General features: G+C 38.5%; 1 protein-coding gene and 1 long non-coding RNA gene across 3 annotated transcripts in view; one reads left to right on the top strand and one right to left on the bottom strand.

Moving 5' to 3' along the window:
• The window catches only part of LOC133272236 (uncharacterized), a 346,583-nt gene extending 327,540 nt beyond the window's left edge, over positions 1 to 19,043 (top strand). Inside the window, exons 2-3 of one of the 2 annotated variants that reach the window (XR_009744376.1) lie at positions 16,776 to 17,253; positions 18,733 to 19,043. This is a non-coding gene — a long non-coding RNA (uncharacterized LOC133272236). Of the gene's footprint in view, positions 1 to 16,740; positions 17,254 to 18,732 lie in introns of those variants that run through there. The other variant, XR_009744375.1, reaches the window with a different exon arrangement.
• MARCHF5 (membrane associated ring-CH-type finger 5) overlaps positions 8,118 to 24,526 on the bottom strand; it is a 30,888-nt gene continuing 14,479 nt past the window's right edge. The window contains exons 2-6 of the mRNA XM_061459159.1: positions 20,080 to 20,282; positions 15,385 to 15,515; positions 12,186 to 12,369; positions 11,601 to 11,767; positions 8,118 to 10,422 (exon numbers count right to left, since the gene is read on the bottom strand). Coding sequence (XP_061315143.1) covers positions 10,306 to 10,422; positions 11,601 to 11,767; positions 12,186 to 12,369; positions 15,385 to 15,515; positions 20,080 to 20,282 — 802 coding nt within the window. The 3' untranslated portion in view covers positions 8,118 to 10,305. The remainder of the gene's footprint in view (positions 10,423 to 11,600; positions 11,768 to 12,185; positions 12,370 to 15,384; positions 15,516 to 20,079; positions 20,283 to 24,526) is intronic.

Here is a 24,526-nt window from a genome sequence, read left to right as displayed (position 1 = left end):
ACCACTGTGTTGCAAGTCTGAAGTGATGTTACTTGCACATTAAAGAGCAAGACTGAGGAAGCTGGAGCTTCCTTGCTAAGCCCTCTTCTTCTGACCCCCTCTGCTACAGTCATTCATGGAGATCAGCTCAGATTCACATATGTAGTGCTGTAATAAATATAAATCTAAATCTAGCAGCAAAGAAAAAGGTGAATTCATGTAGTCAAGTGGAGGTGAGTGTGAAGGTGAGTTTTATGAGGTGTTCGCATCAGTCTCATGGCTGGCTGGAAAGGAGCAGGTATGTTATCTATCTCCATCCTCCTTCACAGCCACCCACCTTACACTGCTGGGCCCCTGTCAGGAGCTGGGAGCAGGGAACTGAAACAACTCCTAACAGGAAGGGCAGTACGAGCCATTATATTGGCTCCGTTAAAGTCATGCCCTTGACCATCGGTACACTAAACATGCTCTTTTTTTACTTGGACTGCCTATGCCTAATGTTATAGTTGGTGATTATTTTTAGATTATGAGAGAGTTACTGGTGGTGTATAAATCCCCCTGATACACTGGTTTTCATTTAAAAGGGCAAGAGCATTTGTTACTGCAGTCTTGTCTGCATTTCACTGCATTGGAACAAAATTTATTTCAGACAAATGGTTCTCACATATTTTTATATATCATTTTATATGCTGTTCATTTACTTGAAACATCTTTTGATAAGAGAGCAAATCAACAGGCTAAACAGGAATTATCTCCCACAAATCACCTATCCTTGACAGAATAAGGCATGTATTGACAGTTATTCACCAGTGTTTGGTGGCAGCCACTTCATGATAAAATGGAATGCTGGTTTTCTGAGGTACAATACAAAGATAAGCTGTTATCTAGACAGAACTTCAAGAGCAATTGAAGCAAGCTTTCAATAAAAAGGAAAGTTAATTTATATTTTGGGCTTAGAAAAAAAGAGGAAGCCTGGAATTGAGAATAATCACAAACATCTACTGAAAAAATGACTGCATGCTCATCACCTTGATGATTGCAGGCAGGGTCAAAAAATTCTCAGCGCAGCAGGAGTTGCCCACATGAGGGAAAAAGCAATCTTCCCTGAGGAGTCAGTCCTCAGACTAACCACCACCTGCTGGTGTTTGAGAGAGGAGTTATCCCTGGAACACTGCATTTGCATTGTGTCTGCTAACATCAAGGCTTAGCACAGGACAAAACCATCATGAATTTAGCAGAAGTACTAATTCAGATAAGTAGAGGCTCAGCTGTGTGTAAATTGGCAATTAAAACCAGATAGTCTCTGTTCCCCTGCCATCATCGTTGTTGGTGCTGGAAGTTTTCTCTCAGTTCAGCGAGTATTCTATTTTGTAAGCTCTCATTTTTCATCTGTTTGACAGTTCACAGTGATTCTGTTTAGCTGTACTGATGAACTGCTGTCAATGGAAAAAGCTCCAACCACCAGAGACAAACAGATTAGCCAAAATCTACAATTCTGACACAGTTGTAAAGTGGGGAGATTAACTATAAAAGGACCAAACCAGAAGATGAGATCTGATCATCTTCTCAAATACAACTATCTTTATCTGTGACCTGTAAAAGAAATTTTTCAGTACCACTGCATGTACTGGTAGGAACAGCAGAAGCAGGAAGAAAACAAAGTGCTGTCAAGCCCCAGTATTTTATCTGCCGGGGCCTACATCTGTTTTCAGATAATGCACAATTTTAGAATTCCAGCATTTGCTCTAGGCTTATATTGCAACTACAGCAGCGGTAAAGAGGGATGATCTTGTTCTAGACATGACAGGAAATCTGTACCTCTCTTCTCCCAGCAGTTGGTGTGGTTCCCGAATCCTGCCACAATACCTTATTTTGCAGACTCTGAGGCTGACCTGGCCTCTGGAAAGTTGTTGTACTGTGATCTGTCTGCATTTTTGTGTCAGAGCCTTATAATGCACCACTAGAGGATTATTAAATAAAAATATTGTACCTGCTGGGGAGGAAAAAGTGCACGAATCTGGTTCAGCAGAGCAGAGTAATCTCAACCCCATCCTTTCTTGAAGCAAGGAACAGCTAACTCAGCTGGCTTCATTTAGCTGTGCCTTCACTGTACAGTGATGGCACAAGGCACACAGTGCCCTTTATGCCTTTGACTCATGGGCCTTTCACATGTTCTAGAACTGGGCTTGGCTTCCCTCCCAGAGGAAGAGAGAGGTACTATTCTGCCAGCCTGGCTCCAAAACAAAGTAATGCCTTTCAGGTCAGCCAAAAGCTCTGTGTCCCAAGATAGAGCCTTGTCTTGGTCACAGGGTGCAGGTATGCAGTAAGTTGGCACCATCTCAGGTCTTTTTTGTATGTATCATTAAATAAGAGTAAGGGAAGGAGGGTCTCAGCCCAGCTCTGATCTTTCTCCCAGTAGTCTTTATACCAGTGCTGCTCGGAGCCAGGACAGGGGCATCTGCTGTGGACTGCAGGTACCTGAGCTGTGTAACTGGACCTTAAACCCGTTGAAGTTTGATCTGCAAGAATATCCAGCTGTGACAGATTTGTCAAATAATGCTTGAGAAACCCCAGTCCTCCATTGGGATTGACAGCTTGTGTTGTCAAGTGGTTGCTGTGTTTCTATAGATGGAAAAGTGAATTTCTTCACAGGACTTCTGGAACTGAAAAATCAGGTCATGAAGATAAAAAATGACCCTGTGGTCATTGCCTGTAGCATCCATCACACTTCAGTCATTGGGTGGTTTTGTTTCATCAAGTAATTCTTCGTATCTTCTAGCTTTTCAGCATGCAGTGCTATCTCCAGCCAGGTGAGGCCCCAGCACAGGATGAAGAGAACAGGATGGCCAAAACCATAGGCTGCCACCCTAGTATCTCACTTTTGTTTTGGCATCAGTATTGAGCAAAAAAGGCAAATTTGGTTTTCTGCGCATGAGGGGGTGGTATAAACTGATTAGATGTTTCCTTTTTTAATGCTAATATATTTTAACAGACAAAATGTATTATTCCAGGCATAGCGCCAAGTTATAGTAGTAGTGAATAGTACCAGAATTTAACTTCATGGTACACTCTCCCCATCTTTCTGCTTCCTTACCCATCAGACAGGGAATATTAAGTCCCGACTGGTTTTTGATGATGTTACTGTGCAGTTCCTCTGCAAGTCAATTAGTAAAGACAGAGACTTGACTTTCAAAAAAGGGTCGTTACAGAAAAAAGATATTTTGAGACCATCTAATTACATCTCAAAAACGCAATAATAAGGAAAGAATCTGCTTTGAAAATACAGGAAATGTGAGGATGTAAAAATACACTCACTTTTGGAGCCTGCTTACCATGTGCCATGTAATTATCGTGCATATTTAATTTACCCTAATTACGTTTCAGTGTATTTATTTGCTTTCAGACAGGAGAAGAACTGCCACATGCTCAATTCGGCTTGCTTATGCCTTTTATGCCTTTCCCATGGTGCACAGTTATCACAAGCTTTGTTCTTTTAAAAACAGAATAGCACCAAAACAAACTGCTGCACGGGGTGGCTGATGCATAAATACTCAAGTTTCTCTTAGTCATGTTCATATGTATGCAGATATGTTTTAACATGGGCTCAGTGGCTGCCAGTCATGAGAACATGTTTAAGGTGCAAGAAAAGGATTTTATGGCAATCTTACATGGTGATTATGCAGCTGCCAAAAGGGATGACTTGGAGTCTTGTGCACTGCTTTTTAAAACACTGTTAATTTGCTTCTTAGGACTATCCAGACACAGCTAATTACCCTGTAATGAGGTTCCTAAAACTGACTAACAGACTTTTGAAGGTGTCCAGCTTATTATACAGAATGATTTGTTTTGACTTTCTTTAAGCTCTTCATATGTGGCTGCATTCCTCAATTAAGAGAGGGAGGTTTATGGGATTTAATTAATGTGGCAACAAGGACAAATACAATAGCTATGGAAGATGCATTCTGCTGGTCAGCTGCAGGTTTGCAAATAGTTAACTTACGTAACTGAATGCCAGCTGCAGTTAAGGACAGACTTTGGCCACCTTTTTGACAGTAAGAAGCTAGTAAAGTTAGTACATGAATCTCATGAAGTTCTGGGAGGTGCAGGCAGGATTGTTTCTCTATTCTAACAACCCCCTATAATTACACTATCTGCAATTGCAGTTTTCCATACAGAGATTTTTTTCCCATCTTGGTACTTAGTTAAAAAACGGCTGAGGCACAGACAGCTCAGTGCTATAAGCCACATAGTATTGACCTTTGCAGAGAATGTACTCAGGATTCATGCTTGGTCAAGAAAGGCCCCATGATGCTCAGATTTTTGAGGAGACAAGATGACCTCTGACACCTGGGACAATTTCCATGGTTGTATTGCTGGAATCATCTCCAAAATGTCTCCACAGATGCCACTAGTAAAGCTGTTTTTTGTTTTTCTTGTTCTTAATCTGTAGATCAGGTAAAAACATTTCTGTGGGCTGCTAAGGACTCTACTCTGTAAATTGTTACATACAGGGATTCCAATACACAGTGTATGTAATTTAGCTCAGCAAGAACTGAAATGCTTTGGGCAGGAGATGCTGAGAGAATATGATGGACTGCCTGTGATCACCTACCCTGACTCTATCCAAAAGAGCTTAAGACCCGAAGGCTCAGGAACAGACACCGATTTTCTGACATCAAGCATATAAGTAGCTATACGTAAATGTTATAAAAGTATTTCAAATAGTAAATTTATGTAAGGAGTCTTACCACCTACTGACCAAATGAGCTTTCACTTTTGAGCCCCTTTATAAATAGAACTCTGTTTATCAAGCAGCTGGAACCAAACAAAGAAATGTAAGCACCTGTACTTATGAAATCACTTGTGAACTTACTCCCCAAGTTAATTTTCATTTTTGTTCATCCTTGAAATGAGATAGAAAAAGCAGCCTAGATCCCAGTAAGGTGCTATGCAACTTAAAAACATATCACAATTCTGTCTGTGACACAGGGCTTGGTACTGTGGGAAGGTCAGTTGCATTGCAGGACATTTAACTGATGCTAAGTGAAAAGCACTTTCATTCTTGCAGTACCTTGAAATTTAACCACACTGGGGTAGAGAACCCTGCAGTTAGAGAGAACATTGCTTTTTCAAAAGAAACCATCAGCAGAACGAAAGAACCCATCGCTTTGCATTTAAAAGGTACCAAAGATTTTAAGAGAAAAAACTTTTGTTTAACAAAGTTCAGGCCGAGTTATCAGTGTACCTTAGCAACAATTTTCTGTGCCCCTCCCAGCAGTCAGAAGAACTGCTACTGTGGTGGTTATGAGAAATCCCACTAGCCTTTCCAAGCCTGGTACTGAGGGAATTTGGTCCAAGTCTCAGATTGAGTCTGTCATAATGGCACTTTTTTCTACCTCTGAAATGATTTTCATTAGAGTTTTTATTCCTTCAATCCCCTCTTTCCAAAAAGCTTTCATTGCATAACTTGAATTCCATAAAGCTTCTGCAGTGCTTCTCACCCAGGGGAGGTACAATAACATTATGTATCTTGCACCACCGGCTGTCTTGGATTAAAAATTAAAAAAAAATAAATCCCTGAAACTAGCACACAGGGGTACTGGAGAAGGACTGTCCTCTTTGTCCTCCTGCACTGGGGGGGCTTGTTTGAAACAGAGTAATGCTGCAAACTGTGACTGGTAAACTCAGAACTACACATGGGACCTTAACCGAGAACTATGCAGGGGAGATAAGGTGGTAGAGACTTTCTTCTATCTAGTCCTCTGAACCAGCTACCATTTTGCTGCAGAACATACCACACACTTGCTTTTAATCTAAATAAAAACTTTCCGATTCTGTGCTCTCTTACATATTCTATCTTTAGCGCATGGGAAGTACTGGGGCAATTGGTAGAGAGAGGCTCTTCCAGAGTTAGTAAGAGCATTAGCTTCTTGTAATGATTCATGTCAGAGAAACGACAGTGACTCACCAAATAGTCCTTTGACATGCAGTAAATACTCCGATCGGTGTGCTCCTTCATCAGCTCCCACTAGCTCCAGCCAGGTGTTACCGAGGTGTAGTTAAGAGTAGAGGAGCAATTGTAAAACACAAAGCATTACAAAGCTGTGCATACTGTGTCACTGAGTGCTCTGAAGGTAGAAGGAAGTTGGAACAATTTTTTTTTAAATAAGCATAAGACTTCCCATGGAGGCCCACTGCTTCAGCAACTGCTTTTCCATGGCTTAGTCATCCAGCATTAAATGAGGTGCCTGCATGATATGTTTTGACAGGTGCTGCTCAGCTGTTTAGGTTGAGGCAGTTTCGAGTCATGTCTGCTATTTGCTTTCAGTGGTGCTGGAATGGAACTTGTCTACTGAACCACTTAGTACAGTAAACCAGAAACAACAGGTTTATGTTTGCAATAATGCAGAGGTGCAAAATCAATTGGATATCCAGAGCATGTAAGTAACCAACAGGCAAGAATGGACAAAGAGGCCACAGATCTTCAAGCCTTCTTGAGGTATGGGGGGCATGAGTTCTATTTCGCACCATGTACAACAGAGTGCTGACCCTTTGACTCTGCAAGGGTGCAGAGGAAGGGGCCTGTTAACGAGAGGACAAGTGGTGAGACTGTTTATCAGAATTTCCTAGATGTGATCCTATCTCATGCTTCCTTCTACCAACCTCCAGTCCAGCATGCTTAAAAAAAAACCCAAAGCACAAAGGAAACAACAAAAAAAAACAAACACGAAAACAAAACCAACAGCCAAACCTCAGATCAACACAAGTTTCAGAGGCAGCTGCCTAGTAGAAAAGAATTCCAAAAGCAGACTTCTTAGTGAAACTGGCATCTGCACTTTAAAATGGGAAGCAGGAATTGTTAGCACAGCATTTCTTATGAGAACAGAAAACATACACAAAGAGAAACTCACAGACGTGGCACATTAAATAGAGGGCTCCACAAGCAAGATGACTGCTGCAACAGCAATGGGTCCATGACCTTCGTAGTTCAACTTATCCCAGTTCTCTCCATCAGTAAAAACCACTATGCGAACAGACATACTTGTCAGTGGTTAGAAACTTTTGCAAGAAGCAGCTAGTAAGAAAGCTGCTCCAAACAACCCTCAAAACACCTACTCCATAAACTTGTCCAAGTTCCAGAGTATGCCTTTAAAAAGGGGGAATCCTAACAGCTGCCGCGATAAACATTTTGCAGCTGAAATTGAAGTAAAAATTGTGGCCTCAGTTAAAATAGGTAATTCTGACTGCAGTCACAACAGCTAAGCATATTTTTTCTCACAAGCACAGAACTGCTCTAAATGCTGGAGGGGCTTTAAATAGCAGCATGGTTGGATCCTGCTCTGATAACCACAGGAGATGGCTAACCTTTGAAAAACAACTCCAGGTGAGGAGGGAGTTAATACACTTCAAACTAGGCAACTCATGTAAATTGTTACAAACAAAACCTTTTACAGGGGAAAGAGGATGAAGAACGAACCACCATTCAGTGAAAAAAAAAAAAAAATAGTGAAAAGTGTAGTAGGGCTCCATCTAAATCTTTAAGATAGGCAGGGAGAAAGAATGGGAGAAGTGTGTCCTTTGTATTTCATAATCAGGGCTCAGATTTAAGCCTTTTTGTTGGTGTAACAGAAGGGTAAGAGAAACCAAGTTGCTGATTAAGAAAGTATGCTGAGAAATGCTAGATAATATTCCATATTTCTTGTTCTGAAAGCAATGGGATGTAAATTGGCCATTAATGGGGAAAAAAATACTTCCTACAGCTAGTATTATCTTTCTCAATGAAAACGGATCTGTGTATTCCCCAAATAAAGGCTGCACATCAGCCAACCCCAGAGATACACAGTAATTCCCAACCCCGATTCTGTAACCAGCAGCTGGTCATGTTGCAGTAATTCCTTTACTTTATGTGTTTGAGAAATGCATTCCCCTACATTTATTGATCACTACTGAGGGGGGGCAGAGAAAGTAAATATAAGTTTAAAGTCTTATAATAATTCCTCCTTCATCCCAAAGGTATTTCTTTATGCTATCACCCTAAATTTCTTATCTAAAAATCCTTAGATAGGCATGAAAACAAAACATTTTTCACTCAGAAGTTTTGCTACAGGCCTTTAGTTCAACTGACAAAATACACCAAGGACTGTAAAAAATATTTATTCAACCTAATTCAACGTAACTATAATCTGCAAAACTTAAAAACAAGATTTACAACAGAATAACGACCTTCTGGCACTCAGGTGAAATAATTTTATAGTCCATACAACATTTTTATAATTGCATTTTTACAAGAGCTTAAACTTCCCAAGGAGACATTGAGCTTTCCCATGGAACAAGTTTCAAATCCGCTAATTTGCATCATTCAACTAATGAAACTTTAAAAAACAGTAATAAATTGGTTGGAAATATATACAGTGAAGACCACCGAAAAGTTGTTTTCTCGAAAGGAGGAATTCTGTAAGAAACACATATTACATTGTTTCAGACTATCTTACAGAAAGCAGCAACCATGAGAAGTTGTGACTCTATTTAGAGTTTTATATAAAAGTGAGCCCACTCAAATATAATCAGCAGACTTAAAAGATTATAGTAGTTCTTTAGCTACAGCAAGAACCTCAAAAGTATTTGGTATTGACTGAATGTATACTTTTCAATACCTGTAGAGTTTTTGAGTACTAGTTGGCCAATATATACATGTCTGTACAGTTCTAAAATATTACATCTCAGTAATTAAGATAAAGATACTATAGAAAAGGTACCATATTTTGAATTTCCCTTACATACGTTATTGCAGTCAAATACAAAATTCATTCTGTATTTACTTCATTTGTGATGAAAAGAAATATTTACTTATGAATACTTCCACTAAATGATTTTTTTTAATCCTTTCTCCATGCATTTGATGTACTAATATGAGCAAGGAAAAAAGAAAAAACCCTTAACAACAACCAACGTTGAAAAAAACAAACTGTTGTTAAGAAAAATCTTCAAGCACTAAAGCTAGGTTAGGTCTGGTATGAATATTAACTGGGTGTATTACATTTGTCGAAATATAACTTCACAAAACTTCTGTTGGAATTAAGTTTATAAATACATCAGATAACTGAAGTGCTAGTGTCTCCCTCAGCTGGCTACTTGGAACATACTGTAACAATAAAGCTTACTTTATAAATAAACTTAGTTTATTATACATTGAAGATTTATCCTTTAGTTCTTTACAGATGAGAGCCAAGGTGTCTTGAGAGTGTCGAGCTCACTGGTGTGTCTCATGCTCAGATGAGGTACCCAAAGTGTAGTGTCACCCCTTCCAGCCAGTCCTTCCACTGGGGCCAGTGTGGGCAGAAGAGAACCCAGTCCTAGTACAGAGCTGAGTTACACACCCAGGTCTGGAAGTTCAGAAGGATGTTCTAATCTGTCAGTTTAAATGTAGCTTTAGTGTCCAATGTTGTTTCCTCACACTTCTGCTCTTTGTATTGTATGGATATTTACATAATCAAAAGGGACATGAAAACTAAACAAGTGCTCAAATACTTAGCTACAGAATAAGCAACTGAAATTTACTTCCCCCCATGTAATTAGTTTATTGTGGAGGGAAAAAAAAAATGCTATCCGGCACCAGTCACAAAACAGTAAAAGAGCCATAAGAAAGTAACACTAGGCACTGCAGAAGATACAACAGGACAGTAAAAATTACCAGTAATAAAGCAGTCACCTGGAAACCATCCTGATTTCAACACCTACTACTCCAGTGCCTAAAGCTGACACGCAAGTCCTGGAGAGAGCGATCTGTCTTCTGCTTTCTGACCGGTCATTTGAACATTTTACACTCCTTGTTTGCTACCAGCAAAACCCAAGGAAATCTTTATTGACTGATGTCCCTCAATTACTTCTCCTTGGTAATGACTCACATTTCCTTTCTAAAAAAAAAAATAAAAAAATATCCCTTTGTTGTGTGAAATGCTGAACTGGATGGTAGCGTGGGTATGAGCACACACGTAGAGAAAAGGCATTTGAAAATAGACTACATTAACTACACAACTTAAACTGTTCTGTAGTTGATGCTTTTTCCATTCAGCATATTGGCTCAAAGTAATTCAGAAGCCTGTTGCCCAACAGAAATACCCCAAAATAATGAAACCCAGGTCACATTCTTAGGTTCAATGGTTGCTGAAAGAATTTACCCTGCCACAAGACAGTGCTTTATTAAAGAAAAAAAAACAAACCAGGAGCAGCAAGTTATCACAATTCTCCAGTAGTGTGCAGTAAGATGGAACCAACACAACATGGAAACCTGTTTGGTGAGACTGTCCAAGCTCCAGAGATCAAGCCTTATGCTCCTTCTTGCTCAGGGTAATTCAAAATTTTGCGGTGAGCTTGACGCAGATACTGCTGCTGTTTGAAGTAAACCTTAAAAGCTCCTTTTATAGCAACAAAGGCAATTCCACCCTGAAATAAAAAGATATTTTGAAAGCCCCACACAGTTCAGTGTCACAGCATTGCAAATGTTCTTTTTAAAAGTTTCTGGTCAAAGAAGATATTTTTCCAATTACACAGCACTTTCTTTTGAAGTTTAGCTAATTAGGACAATCCAAATGAGTATCTCAAGGTTTTCTGTCACAATGCACTATTACAGGGGTTAATGTTACTTAAAGAGATTACAGACTGGATCTGTAAAACCCTTTGAAAGCTTTTATTTGCTTGGAAGTCTGACAAATATTCTAATAAAATTAAAATACATCTTATTTAAAGAACAAAGCAAAATGTAGATATGCATCTGCTTTCGTCCCTTCTCTGAATATGCTCTATATATGGCCCAAGGAATAATGCCAGTTGCCATTAGCATTATCAGGCTGTGAGAAAGGCCACTTTTTCACAGTGGTGGAATAAAATTTGGGTTTTGTAAAACCAACATTTTTTTCCTTTTCAGAACTTTTACGATATGTTTATCTCAAGTCTTCAGAATTTATTCAAATAAGAGACACTAAGCCTTTAGTCTGCGTGAACAGCTGCAATATCACTGTTTCCTGCACATGGAAGAGAGGGATGCATAAACATGTTGGAATTGAAAAGAGGGGCTGAAGTAACAGATGACTAGGGACACCATCCTACTAAACTCAGTGTGATTCCCCTTGAAAGGCTGCAAGCCAGAGAGGTTACTCACAAATGTCTCCTCACTTTGCCCTCCCCCCTCCATTCAACTTCTATGGAGAATTTATTTTTATCTCCTTATTAAAATAAGTAACAAAGGGATTATCTCAAAGAACAGAAGCTAATATGAAAAGGCCCATAATATAAACACTATCCTTCCCTTACAGAGAGCATTCTTAGAAGATGCTAGTTCCTCATCATCTTTATCACCCTTAATTAATGCTGAGCTCTGCCTATCACTGTAAAATGTTCAGGCTTGCCTTGAACTGAGGTTAGTTTCAGTCACAGGGATGTCTCACACACCTGATGCTTGTGCACTGCCAAGATAGGCAACCTTAAAAAAACCCTTTCCCTTACCAAATGCCACTCCCAAGGACTAGATCAATTAATGTTCTTTTTACTTTCCTTCCCTCCCCCACAGCACTTCATATTCACATTTTATGATCATTTATGACACAAGCAATACTGAATCTTACCAAGATTGTCCTTTGTAAATTTGAGTTAACGCTGCTGAACATCAGCTTGCCGACTATTGTGGCAATAGTAGGGAAAACTAGAGCTCCACATAGAATACGTGTAGCAGACACATGATCTGCCAAAGGGTTGGCCTCTGCTGGAATACGAGGAACAGGACATCCAATGCCTGAAGGGACAGTGTTGGAAGAAAAGGTTACACAGCCACTAGCTCAAAAGGAGCATAGAAAGCACATCAGTCATTAGTGCCCACCCCCACTCCATTGCAATTCTATAACCCAACTACTTTTTTGAGAACTCCCTTCTCAGTGAATACTCTGTTTCCATTAAATGACTGTATTCATTTTTACTTGCAAATAAGACCCATGATTGTTCTGTTACCAAGGCCTTAACTGAAACCATGCTCCTGCTCCTCTTGTCCCACCGTTCTTATCACGTACTATACAAACACAATCTAAATAGATGGAACATAAAATACACAGACAGTAACCACCTTTACTTAATAAGGCAAAAACTACTTGCCTATCCCCATCTCCTACAGGCACAAATTCAAGCTTGATAACTCCTTTTAAATGTTATCACGTTACCTGGAAATATGCTGTTCAAAATTTGTAGCTTATTAGAGTATTTGCGCCACAGTCTGAGCACATAGTCCTCCCAACGAATCATCTTGCCCAGTATTAGCATGACTGGGATAGTGGGAAGTCCAATCAAAAGAAATAAAGGATCAGCTCTCTCCATGACATCAAGACCTTCTTTGTGACCCACAACCTGGTAAATATGTATACAGTTGGCAAACATAGCAAAGGCCACAACTGAACACAGAATATAACTTTTTAAAAGTCTAGTTTGTCTGGGGCTGCCCACACATTTTAAATTAAAGGAGAAAAAAGAATACTGTTGTACCCTAACATGCTTGGTTTTCCCTTTGCATCCTTGATTGCTTATCAAGGGTAATGCAGGCAAGCTACCAGCCCTATTTTGCAAGTCATAAATCCTGCAGAGAGCTGTAACACAATTCCTTACCATCTCAAGAAAAGTTTCATACGGTTCTGTGGAAGTAAAAGCCTAAACATCTGAAACATCAAAACAGCATGCTTTCAAAATGCATAGAACTTACAACTTCAGCATCATTAATTCCACATTCAGAAACTGATTAGATACTATTCTTTAAAGGATAAATTGATAGCAAGTATCTCACAGGATATTTTAATCAAAGTTTTCTGTTATTTAGGAATACCTTATGCAACAGAGATGACAGTATTAAGAAGTATTGCTTCTCTAGTCAATGCAGGAAGAGGTGCATTATTTTCAACTGTAGTGGAAATAGCATTTCTTCAATTGCACCTTATTTTTAAATGTGGCAAGTGCTATGATGTAAAAGGACAGTCATTACTAATGTGCCTAAATCTTTCTACTGGCACATAAAAAACAATCAGACTTTGCAGTTTATAAAATGTCTGTGATGTTCGTAACAAGCCAGGAAGACTAAAACCACTGTTATTTTGCTTGTCAGGCACTGGATTTTCTCATGTGTTTTCCCTGACTTCTTGTTTTCCCCACAAATGCAACAGCTACCTAGTTTTCAATTGCACAAACCTTAGAATTGAGTGGTAAGAACATGCAGCCATAGCAAAATTAAAACACAACACACACACACACAGACCAACAAAACCCAGTACTTCTGGACTAGGTAGGACACAGGGAAGAAGCTGTGTTAATGTACCACAACAGTAAATTGTACTTTTTAGCCTTGCTTTGAAAACCATTCCCTTTTATTCTTCTAGAACAGGAAGTTATGTTATATGCTACAGCCTCAAAAAATAAACAACTAATATTGTTGTCACCAAAAGATTATTCCTGAAAAAAAAATAATTCAGCATTTGTCTTCCAGCTTCTTCACTATCTTCCACCCAAATTGTGATGTCTGATACTATCCTTTTTTTCCTTACAGTCCCTGTCCATTAAAAAAAGCCTATCTTGTCTTCTGCTTTGTATTATGGTTTCTGTCTGTTTTCAGTAACCTTACATGATTTGTTACTGACTTAGCTACCTCTAGAGTCACAATGTCAATTCTGTATTATTTTTCTCCATCTGAAGCTTAACCTTTAAAAATAGCTTTTGTGCTTCTCTGGCCTTTCAACTGAAGGAGTCTGAAATGCAACAGGAAACAAGTTGTATTAAACCTAGCAAATCTGGGTGGCAAAAGGAATGGAACATTTCCATCCACTCCCAGTTTAATCACCTCTATTACAAGCAAAAATAATTATTCTCTTATCCAGTATGCAATCCATATGATTAAAACCCCCATTAAATGAGAGGAAAATAGCTAATTCTTCATACCTAGGATTTGACTAGCTGCCTAAACTATATGTTTAGATAGGTTCACTTCAAAAGTGAAACAACTACAGAAAGGAACATTTATTTTTCCATTTGGTTATGTAGTTCTAAAGAAGCTAAAAAGCACACAAGTTCTTACAGGAAAAGGCTCAGTGTAGCAGTGAGCAAGGAGCTAAGGACTGGTACATTTCATGAAGTCTAGTCATAGTATTACACGAGGTTGCAACATTCCTGTAAGGGCCACACAAAATAGCAGATAAAGAAATGCTCAAGTGTAACATTCTGTAATAAACAGAACTATCCACTGGACTGGAGGAGGTATTGAAACTCATTACACATCACCTATGGAGCCACTTCACCCTGGCCATACTGGTACCAGGGAGACTGCATCTGCCCATGTGCGCCTTACTTCAAGCAGCTGTCACATACATTTCCACGCATGTACAAACAGAACTAGAACAGGAGCTGGTGTGACTTGTAGAACTGAAGGCAGTACCACACAAGTGAAGAAAAAGTAGTGCCATATGCCTGACATGGATAAGGACTAGACTGCATGTTTATATAACAACTGTGGAGGAATACTTACTAGCATACAGATTTGTTAATTCTGTCTAGAACTGAATTAGCATCAGAAATACTTCATGCTTTCAAGCAAAACAAAGGTTATGGACTTGATACAGGAATCAACAACAAATATTAACAGAGGTTCTTCTAGTTGAATTTTCTATGAAAACTCTTGTCTCAGTTGCCCAGCAATGAACAATTCTTTCCACAGTTAAGTCTACCACCTGTCAACAGTATTTCTGTATTTAAACAGCAAGCTTACAAGAACAGAAGTAGGAAAAATAAGTATTTTCCCCCCTTTCAATTAACCACACAGTCTGAAGTAATTAAAAAAAAAATACAATAAATTTGCAGTGTTCTGCACTTGTTTATGAATGAATTGCACCATTCAGAGCATGCGTTTTCCTTTATACAATAAAAAGTGGTAGGACTGAAAAATTCACAGTGCCTCAACCCTCTGAATGTTACCAGCAAAATCTATCTCTAAGTAAAAGAAGAGATTCAGAAAAGTCTCAAGTCTTTTCTGAAGAATTAGACTATCTATTATTAGTAGTTAGGTGGTCGTAGTACCTTTTCTGTAACAACAGAAGTGGGTTCACCAGCCTGCCAGAGAAAGGGTAGCCACCTAGCATAGTAGGGAATTTTATTAGCTGCAGACTGAATCACGTTTGAACAAGCATACTTGAGTTTATGCAGTATGATCAGTTAAAAGGAAAAACCTTTCTATCCACCCATCTTGAATTCATTCGTTAGCTACCCTGGAAGTGCTGAAAGCAGCAAAAGCATGTTTTAAGCCAGCTAAAGAGGAGTCTTAATTGCTTGACTTTTTTTCTTTAAAAGACTTGCTGCAAAAGCTGGTAAGAGGAAGAAATACATGTGTACCTGCATCACTGTCACAGCTCCATATGTAACAGCTGTCCAGTATATAGAGCCCACCATTATTCCAGCTGCAGCAAATGGACATGCCTTTGAGATCAGTCGATCTGCAAGATCCAAAACGTAAACAACTGGACCTATGATAAAGGAAAAGTAAGGTTTCAAGATACATATATATATATATATATATAAGCATACTGAAGAAAGCTGTCAGCATCTATCACTGATAAGAAGGAAAGAACTTGGCAAAATACATGTCTGTCATCCCACACATGCTATTTAAGTGAGAACATACTATTAAAAAGCTCCCAAGCTAAGCTTGTAGCTTACTTCTATCTACCTTTTCATTCACGACAATGTCTTTCTGAGAGATTAATATACTGGTTAGAGCACTGACTAATTTACCCACTAAAGTTGACTAGCTTCATTTGCGTTGGATCTGAATTTTAGGATTAGTGACTTTTTTATCTGTTAAAATATATCAGTTTTTAAAAGAAAAGTTGTAATGGACTTTATGTGCTTACCTTTGATAGCTCCACCTGAGGATTCTGTCACTAAACTATCCTGCTCTACAATAAAATGTAGCACAGTCAGTGTGAAAAATTCTTTTCACTCACTGGAAAAAGATACATTCAGTATTAGAGATTAATTACCTCTCTAATGTTGGAGGAAAACCCCCTCCTACTCAGGCTATTTAGTGCCTTTGGCAACAATACATTAATAGTTTCATTGTTCAAAGAACAACTGCACTTTCCAGACTTACACAGAGCAAGACATCACCCTGCTCTGATGAGGTAAACAAGGGCATGCTTGCATCTTTTCTTAGTGATACTGCAAGAGCACCAGCAAAACAAAAGCCAGAAGCTGAAGTCCGAAATACATGTCCTGAAGTGAAAAATGTCATCACCATGGTCAGATTGAAGGTTACTTTTGTATTTGTCAACAAATTCTACACAGACTGTCCTCCTGCAGCTCATATGCATGAATATTATTGTTAGCTTCCTACTACTTTCTCCTACCAAAATCAGTGCAAATATTAAAGTTAAGGGGGCCTACAAGGATGCTGGAGAGGGACTCTTCATTAGGGACTGTAGTGATAGGACTAGGAGTAGTATGTTCAAACTTAAACAGGGGAAGTTCAGGTTAGATATAAGGAAGAAGTTCTTTCCTGTGAGGGTGGTGAGGCACTAGTATGGGTTGCCCAAGGACGTTGTGAATGCTCCATCCCTAGCAGTGTTCAAGGCCAGGTTGGACAGAACCTTGGGTGACATGGTCTAGTGTGAGGTGTCCCTGCCCATGGCAGCAGGGTTGGAACTGGATGATCTTAAGGTCGTTTCCAACCCTAACTATTCTATGATTTCTGCACACATTCGTCAAGTAATTAATTCTCCACTTAGCATTCTCTCTTAGCTTATATGCAGCCTTAACAGATGTCACTGTAAATATTGCCAAGTTATGTATCAGACTTGTGGGCAGCCCTAAGCAACTTGGGCAGAATATTGCTTAATGTACTCTCTACAGTAGCTCTGCTGGAGCATCTAGTTCTTCACCTACTACTCACATACTTCAAATTAGCCATCTTTGTGTGCATCTTCTAGCATGCATTCTCTGTTTTAGTAATGAGCTCTACTTTTAACAGCAGGAAATATCTTCCTATGTAACTTGTAAGAGAGTGAACACCTCACCAGCACCCTGCTTCAAATACACCAACAGATACATACTAGTGCCTAAGTAACTGACAAAGCATAACTATGGAGTTAATTTATTCTCAAGTTGAGTATCCTATTATTGATTAGGTACCAGAATTAAAGGGTTTCTGAAGAAGGAACACTCTACTCCAAATACAAACTGGAACAAGCAGTTTAACTGTATTATGTTTAACTTTCCAGGACAGACTTAAAGTGCTGGGATGTTTATTAGTGTGCTGCAAATATCAACAAATTCATAACTGCAAGTACTAAATGCACAGTACTTTACATATCTTAACTGTTCCCCCAGAGTCACTGGAAAAGTTGTTCAGTTCTACCATTTTGAAAACTTACATTTGTTCAAAGAAGGTGAAGACAAGAGACTCAAAAAATGTTCTATTTGGTGAGTCCTAAAGCCAACACACAGCTCTGAAGCTTGCCTGCTACATCTTGGCAAGGTGATACCACAACAGAAGTCTAACACTCAATGTACTAGCAAATTGCATCTACTAATAATAATCATTACAAAAAGGAAGCTACAGAATTAGGTGTAGAATCTCGAGACAAGACTAGAAAAACAATTTCAGTTTGGGTTTGTTTTTTTTTATTTATTAGACCTTCAGGAAGTAAATGTAACTGTTTGACACACAAAGTGGGAAACAAAATAGTTTTCGTTTTGTAAAGGCTGTCATGCTTTAACAGCTTTTTCTGCTAAACTCCATTTTCTATTCATTAAACTGGAATAACCTAAAAGAGATTTCAGTTACTTTCAAAGTGGTAATAATATTTTTCTATTTAGTAAAAATAAAAAAAACCTCAGAGAAAAACACTAGTAAGAATATAGTTACTAGTGATCATTTAAAACTGAGATGCACTGTCAAATTTGAAGTAGAGTTATCATTTTAAGAAGAAACATCACTAGGGAGGCTGCTCTGGATGGCAAATATATTCAAAGACCCCCTCTGTTACTTATAAAGCTATTTGTTGATTATCTCCTCAAGTTGATATTACTTCAGAACTATAACTAAATAAAAAGTTGTGTAGGGAATGCCCTTTCCCAGATGTCTGGTTTTAGAAAAAAAGTTTCCAGCAGTACATTAGCGAAGTTTTAATGTAAAGCAGTTTCTGAACTGTGATACCTCAGGGAAATGACAATTGCTATTTCTTCCCTGCTCAGGTAATTTTAGTTCTTGAATGGTATGACTAGTAATGTCTTCAAAAGACAGCTGCTGCTGCAGCAATGATGGGGCTACTGGCAAAACTACTTGAAAACATCTTCCTGTCCTCACTCTGCTTGGTGTGCCCTTGACTGACTTACAGTTGAGTTTTTCTAGTACCCAAAACTGTTCTACAACAAGAGCTACAAAAGGGCAAGACTGTCTCACTAGTTTAAGGCACTATAAGCTCATGACTGGTGTTTGATGGAGCCAAATTCATTGCCCTGCTCTTGTGTACTCTTACTCACTCTGAATTTTTATACCCTTCTCATGCTTAAAAATAGAAAAAGATAGTAATGTGAGGGAAAATATATCAGAATATTCTTGCATGCAAGAGCTGAACAATCTCATGCAAGAATTTTAGGCCAGTTTCAGAACCTAAGAACGTTGGAATTTAGGAATCTTAGCTTTCAAATAAAGGTGCCACACACTGCAGGAGCAAATGAAAGTACCTGTTGTTTATATGCGTTATCTTCTCCAAACTATAGTTACTTCCCCTTTTTCCCCATTGCCAAAATAAAATGCAAATGCAGCTCACATTGCAATTTTATCATTCAAGACACAGGTAATGATTTTAAGCTTTAAGTTTTGTGGCACATTATAAGTGTCCAGATATCAAACCAATTTCTTCTCGCAAAGCCAATGCTAAATGTTACAGTTTGATGCCCTCCTTGTAATGGAGATTAAGATTCCCTTCTACTTTATCCTTATAGCAAAGCTGAACTGTGGTTGATAACATAAATAACTTGGTAGTAAGTTCCATGCTGGTTTGTGTTTTTTTACCAATATCAACAATACATTAGTCCATATTTTCTTTCCCACTACTCAGTGGAGTACCATGGAAATACATCATCACCTATATAAAATTCCCTTCACACCCTGATTTTGTCAGCCCTTATACTAATGGAAAAGAGGTCCTGTCCCAAAGAACTGACAGCATGTTATTTTCAGCTGTTTCATTACAGAAATCAGATACTTAAAAAAAAAAAATCTTAAGATGCTCCAAATTCCTGTACTCCCATGCTGTATCAGCATTTTTTTAACAAGCAGTTTTACCTTTAAACAAAATTTAAGTTTCCATGGCAACATTTCATTTGCTTGTCCTACTTAATATACCCCATAGAACATAGAGGCAAATAAGGGATGGAATAACAGCATCCACTGCTAATTTAAATATGTGCAACAGACTGTGCAGTGTCCCACTCAGCTACTCTAGACTAGACTATGGAAGACCATCTCCAACTTTTTTCTTTCACCTTGACAACTAGAACTACAGCAGTGCCCTACAGCCACAGATATTCTGCCTTTTGAATACAGGGCAATATTAATTCATGAATAGCTCCAAAACAAAGTAAAAATGTATTTTTCAGCTAACGCAACAGGTTACTCAGGTTCTTTTCTCTGAATTTCCTTTGATGAGTTTCTCTGCAAGATGAGTTAAAAATAAAGGATGTGTTTATGTTCTGATAGCTGGCAATTGCCAAGACAAGTCACCCTCTGCTCAACTGGAAAAAAAAAACCAAAACAACACATTAACCATGAATTAATTACAGGTTAATCACTTATAAGAGTTATCAATATACCCAAGTGGAACACATCCAAAATTATCAGAAGGTATTTAACTATGCCACCAAATAAAATCCGAGCAGAATATAAAGCTATTTTTTAACGTCTGGAAAAGGGAATAGACAAGTTCTCAACAGAACTGATGCTCCAAGCATGGAAAAGGAAATGGAAACAATATAAAAAAAACCAATCCGTTATATTGTGTTTAAAATTTAAATGATGTATCTTACCTAGCTTTGGAAATACTATTAAATATTCTGCATTGCACTGAGGACAAGCAACTCTAGCAGTACTGTTTCCTCTTTGCTTTTCATCCACCCAGCGCTGCAGACAAGTCTGATGAACCCATTTCGTGGAGCCCCTGCACCTGCAAGGTCTCACCCACTCTGCTGTCCGATCATCTTCATCAGTAGCAAAACAAACCCAGCAGCTTCTGTAATGACAAGAAGATGATATTTTTTGCTACTTTTACATGCTTAAAAATAAACCATGTGAAAACGTGTTACTTTCAGAAAACACGTGCCTAGAGGAGACGATGCTTGCTGCTTCATTCTTAATCATCAAAAATGTAAGTAGTTTGTATCACAGTGTTGTTCTGGTACTAACGTAATACTACAGACAGCTAAAGAACTGCCTTCAACACATTCTGATTACTAATTTAACTTTTAGATAATCTATGAACTACAAAAAAAAAAAAAATCACTGAGGCTATAGTTCAACTTCTGAGTAATTCAACATGTGAAAACTCCATATATTTTTAAACGTGTTCTCTCTCCTACAGCAGAGATTGCTGTAAGTTTTTAACATGAAGAATGTAAGATCAATACAGCAGTCTGCTACGTGGGAAACTAACTCCAACATACTTAAATGACAAAATAACACAAATAATACAACATATTACAAAACAAACTGTAAATAATTAAACTCATTCCCTTTCTTTGAAAAGGGAAAGTGCTTCATGCAGGTCAGTGGATTTTACAAAGTACCACAGCAGAGGAGGAAATTTCTGCACTGAAGAATTTTCTGGATATATAAAATTCAAATATTAATTCTGTAAGGAGAAAATACAAGACTAACAGGCCACAGGACCTGACCTGAAGAGAGCACACATCTTGTAATTCCCAGATGATGGGATCTGGGATCTGATGATTAGGCCGGACCCCTTGGTCACCTTACAACATGCAAGAGATACTAAAATACAGTTGGCCCATTAATTTAGGCTTTGCTGTGAAACCATTTCCTAATTCCCATAATGAAGATACTGAAGTTTAGCTTATAAACCAGAATCTAACGAAATAAGGATCTTACTGCAACTACAACCTGGTTTGATGTATTTTTTTTTAAGAAATATTTTACAAAACACTGCAGTGATAGTTAAACTTTTAAGAGTGTATGGCAACGGCCTCCCTGTAATTTACCTATCAAAACACAACCGAATTAGAGACTGTACACTAAGCAGCACTATTTTGATCCGTAAATTCTGTTCTCTTAAATTTAGTAACAACTTTAAGATGAAACAGTAAAAGGCTTCTTACAGGTAACCAACAGTAACTGAGATAGTAAAAAGCCAAGAAATGCTCTGGCACTGCTAAACAACATTAAGATTCAAGAATCACAACTTCAGTCTCTGCATGGGGATGTTACAGGGGTTCACAACGCTTTTCCTCTCCCTCCTCTAGCTTCTGATGTTTGCATAAAAAAAACACCTTCTTCCTTGCCTTTTATACTCTTCAATCAAAGTTTTTCCTTGTTTTAGCTTCTCAACTACTCCTCATCTCCCCTCTCTCAGACAAACAGAGAAATTGCAGTTTAGAAGTCCCCTCAATCTCCTATGGAAATCAGTACTAAATAGCTGTCAGAGATCTTGACAAGTTTATACTTGAACATACACATACTGAACATCTTTCCTTTGCATCCATAAAAAGAAACCCAAACCAAACGCAAAAAACAAACAACAAACACAAAAACAAACCCACAAAAAAAAAGAAAAGCCACCAACCCCCCCCCCCCCCCAACAGCTGTAACTAATGAAAGCTCATCAGGCAAAATTTAGAAGAGAATTATATGCACACCAAGGGCCAACTTACTAGAGCCGCTTTCAAGGCGGCAAAGCCACAATTATTCCTTTAAAAGGTCAGTATTTTCTCCCTAGCATGTCACCTGCAAACAGGTTGGGGGGTCTGGTTTGGTTTTGTTTGTAAACCCCCTTATGAGGAAAAAGGGAGGTAAACCTACCATGGGAAACTTGAATTTTGTCATGCTCAGGCTCGAAGTAATGAAAACTATTGTTGTCTCACATCTTCCTTTAAAGGCCTCACTAAAATTTTTAGCATTGGTGCTCTAGAACTAGAACTGCATCAGTTGCACTTAAGAAGACTGATACCTTGAATAAGAACTGCAGTTTCTTCCATTTACCTTAAAGGCAAGGTAATAGCAAAGTCAGACTTTGCTTATTTCTGTCCTTCCCCACAACACCTGTTCAAATCAGAATGGTCATGTTATGCATTCCTGTAACACCATCCCTCTTATCACCTTCATATTCCTGCTATGCACCTGTAGCAGTCCTAAATGAAAGGACACATTAACCTTCCTAAGCAGGAGGAGGAAGAGGAAAGACAGCCAAGCCACAAGTTAGTAGAATATAGATAAAAATGCTGAGACCACCACAAAGATTTGAAAGTATTAGAGTATGGCAGACATTTTGATTGACCACACTTAGTATCAAGGCGCTCTTAAGGAACACAAGTTCTTGCAATGTTTATTAAAATTCTATTCTCTTTTTTCAAGCATTCAAGGCGAGGCTGGATGGGGCTTTGAGCAACCTGGTCTAGTAAAGGCATCTCTGCCATGGCAGGAAGGTTGGAACTAGATCATCTTTAAGGTCCCTTCCAACACAAACCATTTTATAATTCACATCAAGAAACCCCAAATTCACTGTAAGAACAAACGGCACTACTGATAATTGTTTCTCTTTGATAATTTGTTTTGCTGCATTAAAGGTAAACAGTCATTCCACATCCCAACTAGCTCTATTGTGAAGCCTTTAGTTGGAAAACAAAAGTCCAAGTTACAAATTTAGAGCAATTCCTGACTACCTGCATGGTCTAGAACTGCTCTAGCTTTGTGACTTAGATTTTTATTTTTCAAGTAAAGGCTTCACAATAGAGCTAGTTAGGCCTGTGGGAGCCAGTAAGGTCAGATGCCACCACGCCACAGAAGTCTAAAGCTTATTCAAGTAACAACTGATTTAAGCATAAGCATAATCTTGCTGCACAGCAGTTTTAATTAGTGTTTTTTTCCCCATGTAATCTCCGTGGATTAAATTCTGTTCAAGTTTTCTGTTAAGGTTAATAAGTCAAGAAAAACACGCATCTTTTCTTTAACTGCTTCATCCAATTTTTTGCCAGGTATTCATATCTGAAAACCTGAAAGACCCATGAAAAAAATAAACAAAAATCTTTTCAGACTTAAACCTTTATCAAGTCATGAATAATGAACAATAAATTCCTTGTAGTCTGTCATCAGCTTTATCTCTTTCCACTGACAGCAGCTGTAGCAGAAAGGGCTAAATAAAACCATTTCAAAACAAGTATCTTGGCTCTTGCCAGAATTTCCATCTTCTTGTACTGAATAAAATATGACCTTGATTCTTACCACTGAATCAGACTGCTGCTCAGATAGCTTGAAAGAGAAAAGGCTGACAAGGTAGAACAAAGCATTGTTTCTGATAGAAACTCAAACCTTTTTCCTTGATGACTTTCTAGAGAGCCAAATCAATAACACTAATGTATTTTTCCACACTTCCTTGGCTGGAAAAAAAAACAAACAACAAACCAACAAACAAAACATACACAAAACCCAGACCAGTATCATTATTTCGGCTTTGAATATAGGGTTACAAATGCCTTCTCAATTCAGTTCCCCAGCAGCTAGCTTTTAGCAGGACCTAACCCTTACCATGGTAAATGCAAATTTGAACATGCATGACATGCTCTAAAGCCATCACTCCCTTCCGCAAAATCTTTTTAAGAAAACTTTTCTGCATTTCTCCCATATCACAGCACACCACTTTCCCTCAAATCAGCAGGAATTTGCTGACATCTTCCTATCTGAGTAAAGCATCCTTGTTCTGCTGGGCAGTAAGTAACTAGGTGGCTTACTGCAATTGAATTTCACATCCAAAAAGAAACAGTTAAAAGGCTGACACATAACTGATAGCAACAATAGCACAGAGAGCCAACGCAGCAAGGGGTGAAAACATGTCTTGGAAGAAATGACTGAAATCACTCCAATAACTGGCTGTGAAAAGGCACTGTTCCAAAGGATGACCCACAAGTCTGCTGTCTGGAAGAGGCAATTTTTCATAAGCTTCTGTAACATTTTTATGCATAATCTATACTGACAGATAAAATATCTTTGAAAAAGAATTGTAATAAGCTTCCATTAAACCTGCCAACTACACTTCAAATACTGTAAGATCATGTTTAAGTGGGAAGACTAGGATGTAGGGAAAGTCAAGGGGGTTACCTAGCAGCATACAACAGGTGGGCTGCTTTGGAGCTGGCTAGGATTTTAGTAGAGGAGCACAACAATGTGTTCTCTCAAGAAGCATGAGAAGCCACACACTGCAAATACTACTGCCAAGCACTTCCTTTTCCTGAATCTGAAGGAACCAGC

The sequence above is a fragment of the Pezoporus flaviventris genome, unplaced genomic scaffold, assembly GCF_033815535.1.
Source record: "Pezoporus flaviventris isolate CSIRO_AGI_PZ_B2104156 unplaced genomic scaffold, CSIRO_AGI_Pfla_v1 ptg000029l, whole genome shotgun sequence".
Classification (NCBI taxonomy): Eukaryota; Metazoa; Chordata; class Aves; order Psittaciformes; family Psittacidae; genus Pezoporus; species Pezoporus flaviventris.
The sequence above is the reverse complement of the archived record's forward strand: the minus strand, read 5'-3'. Positions and strand labels throughout refer to the sequence as shown.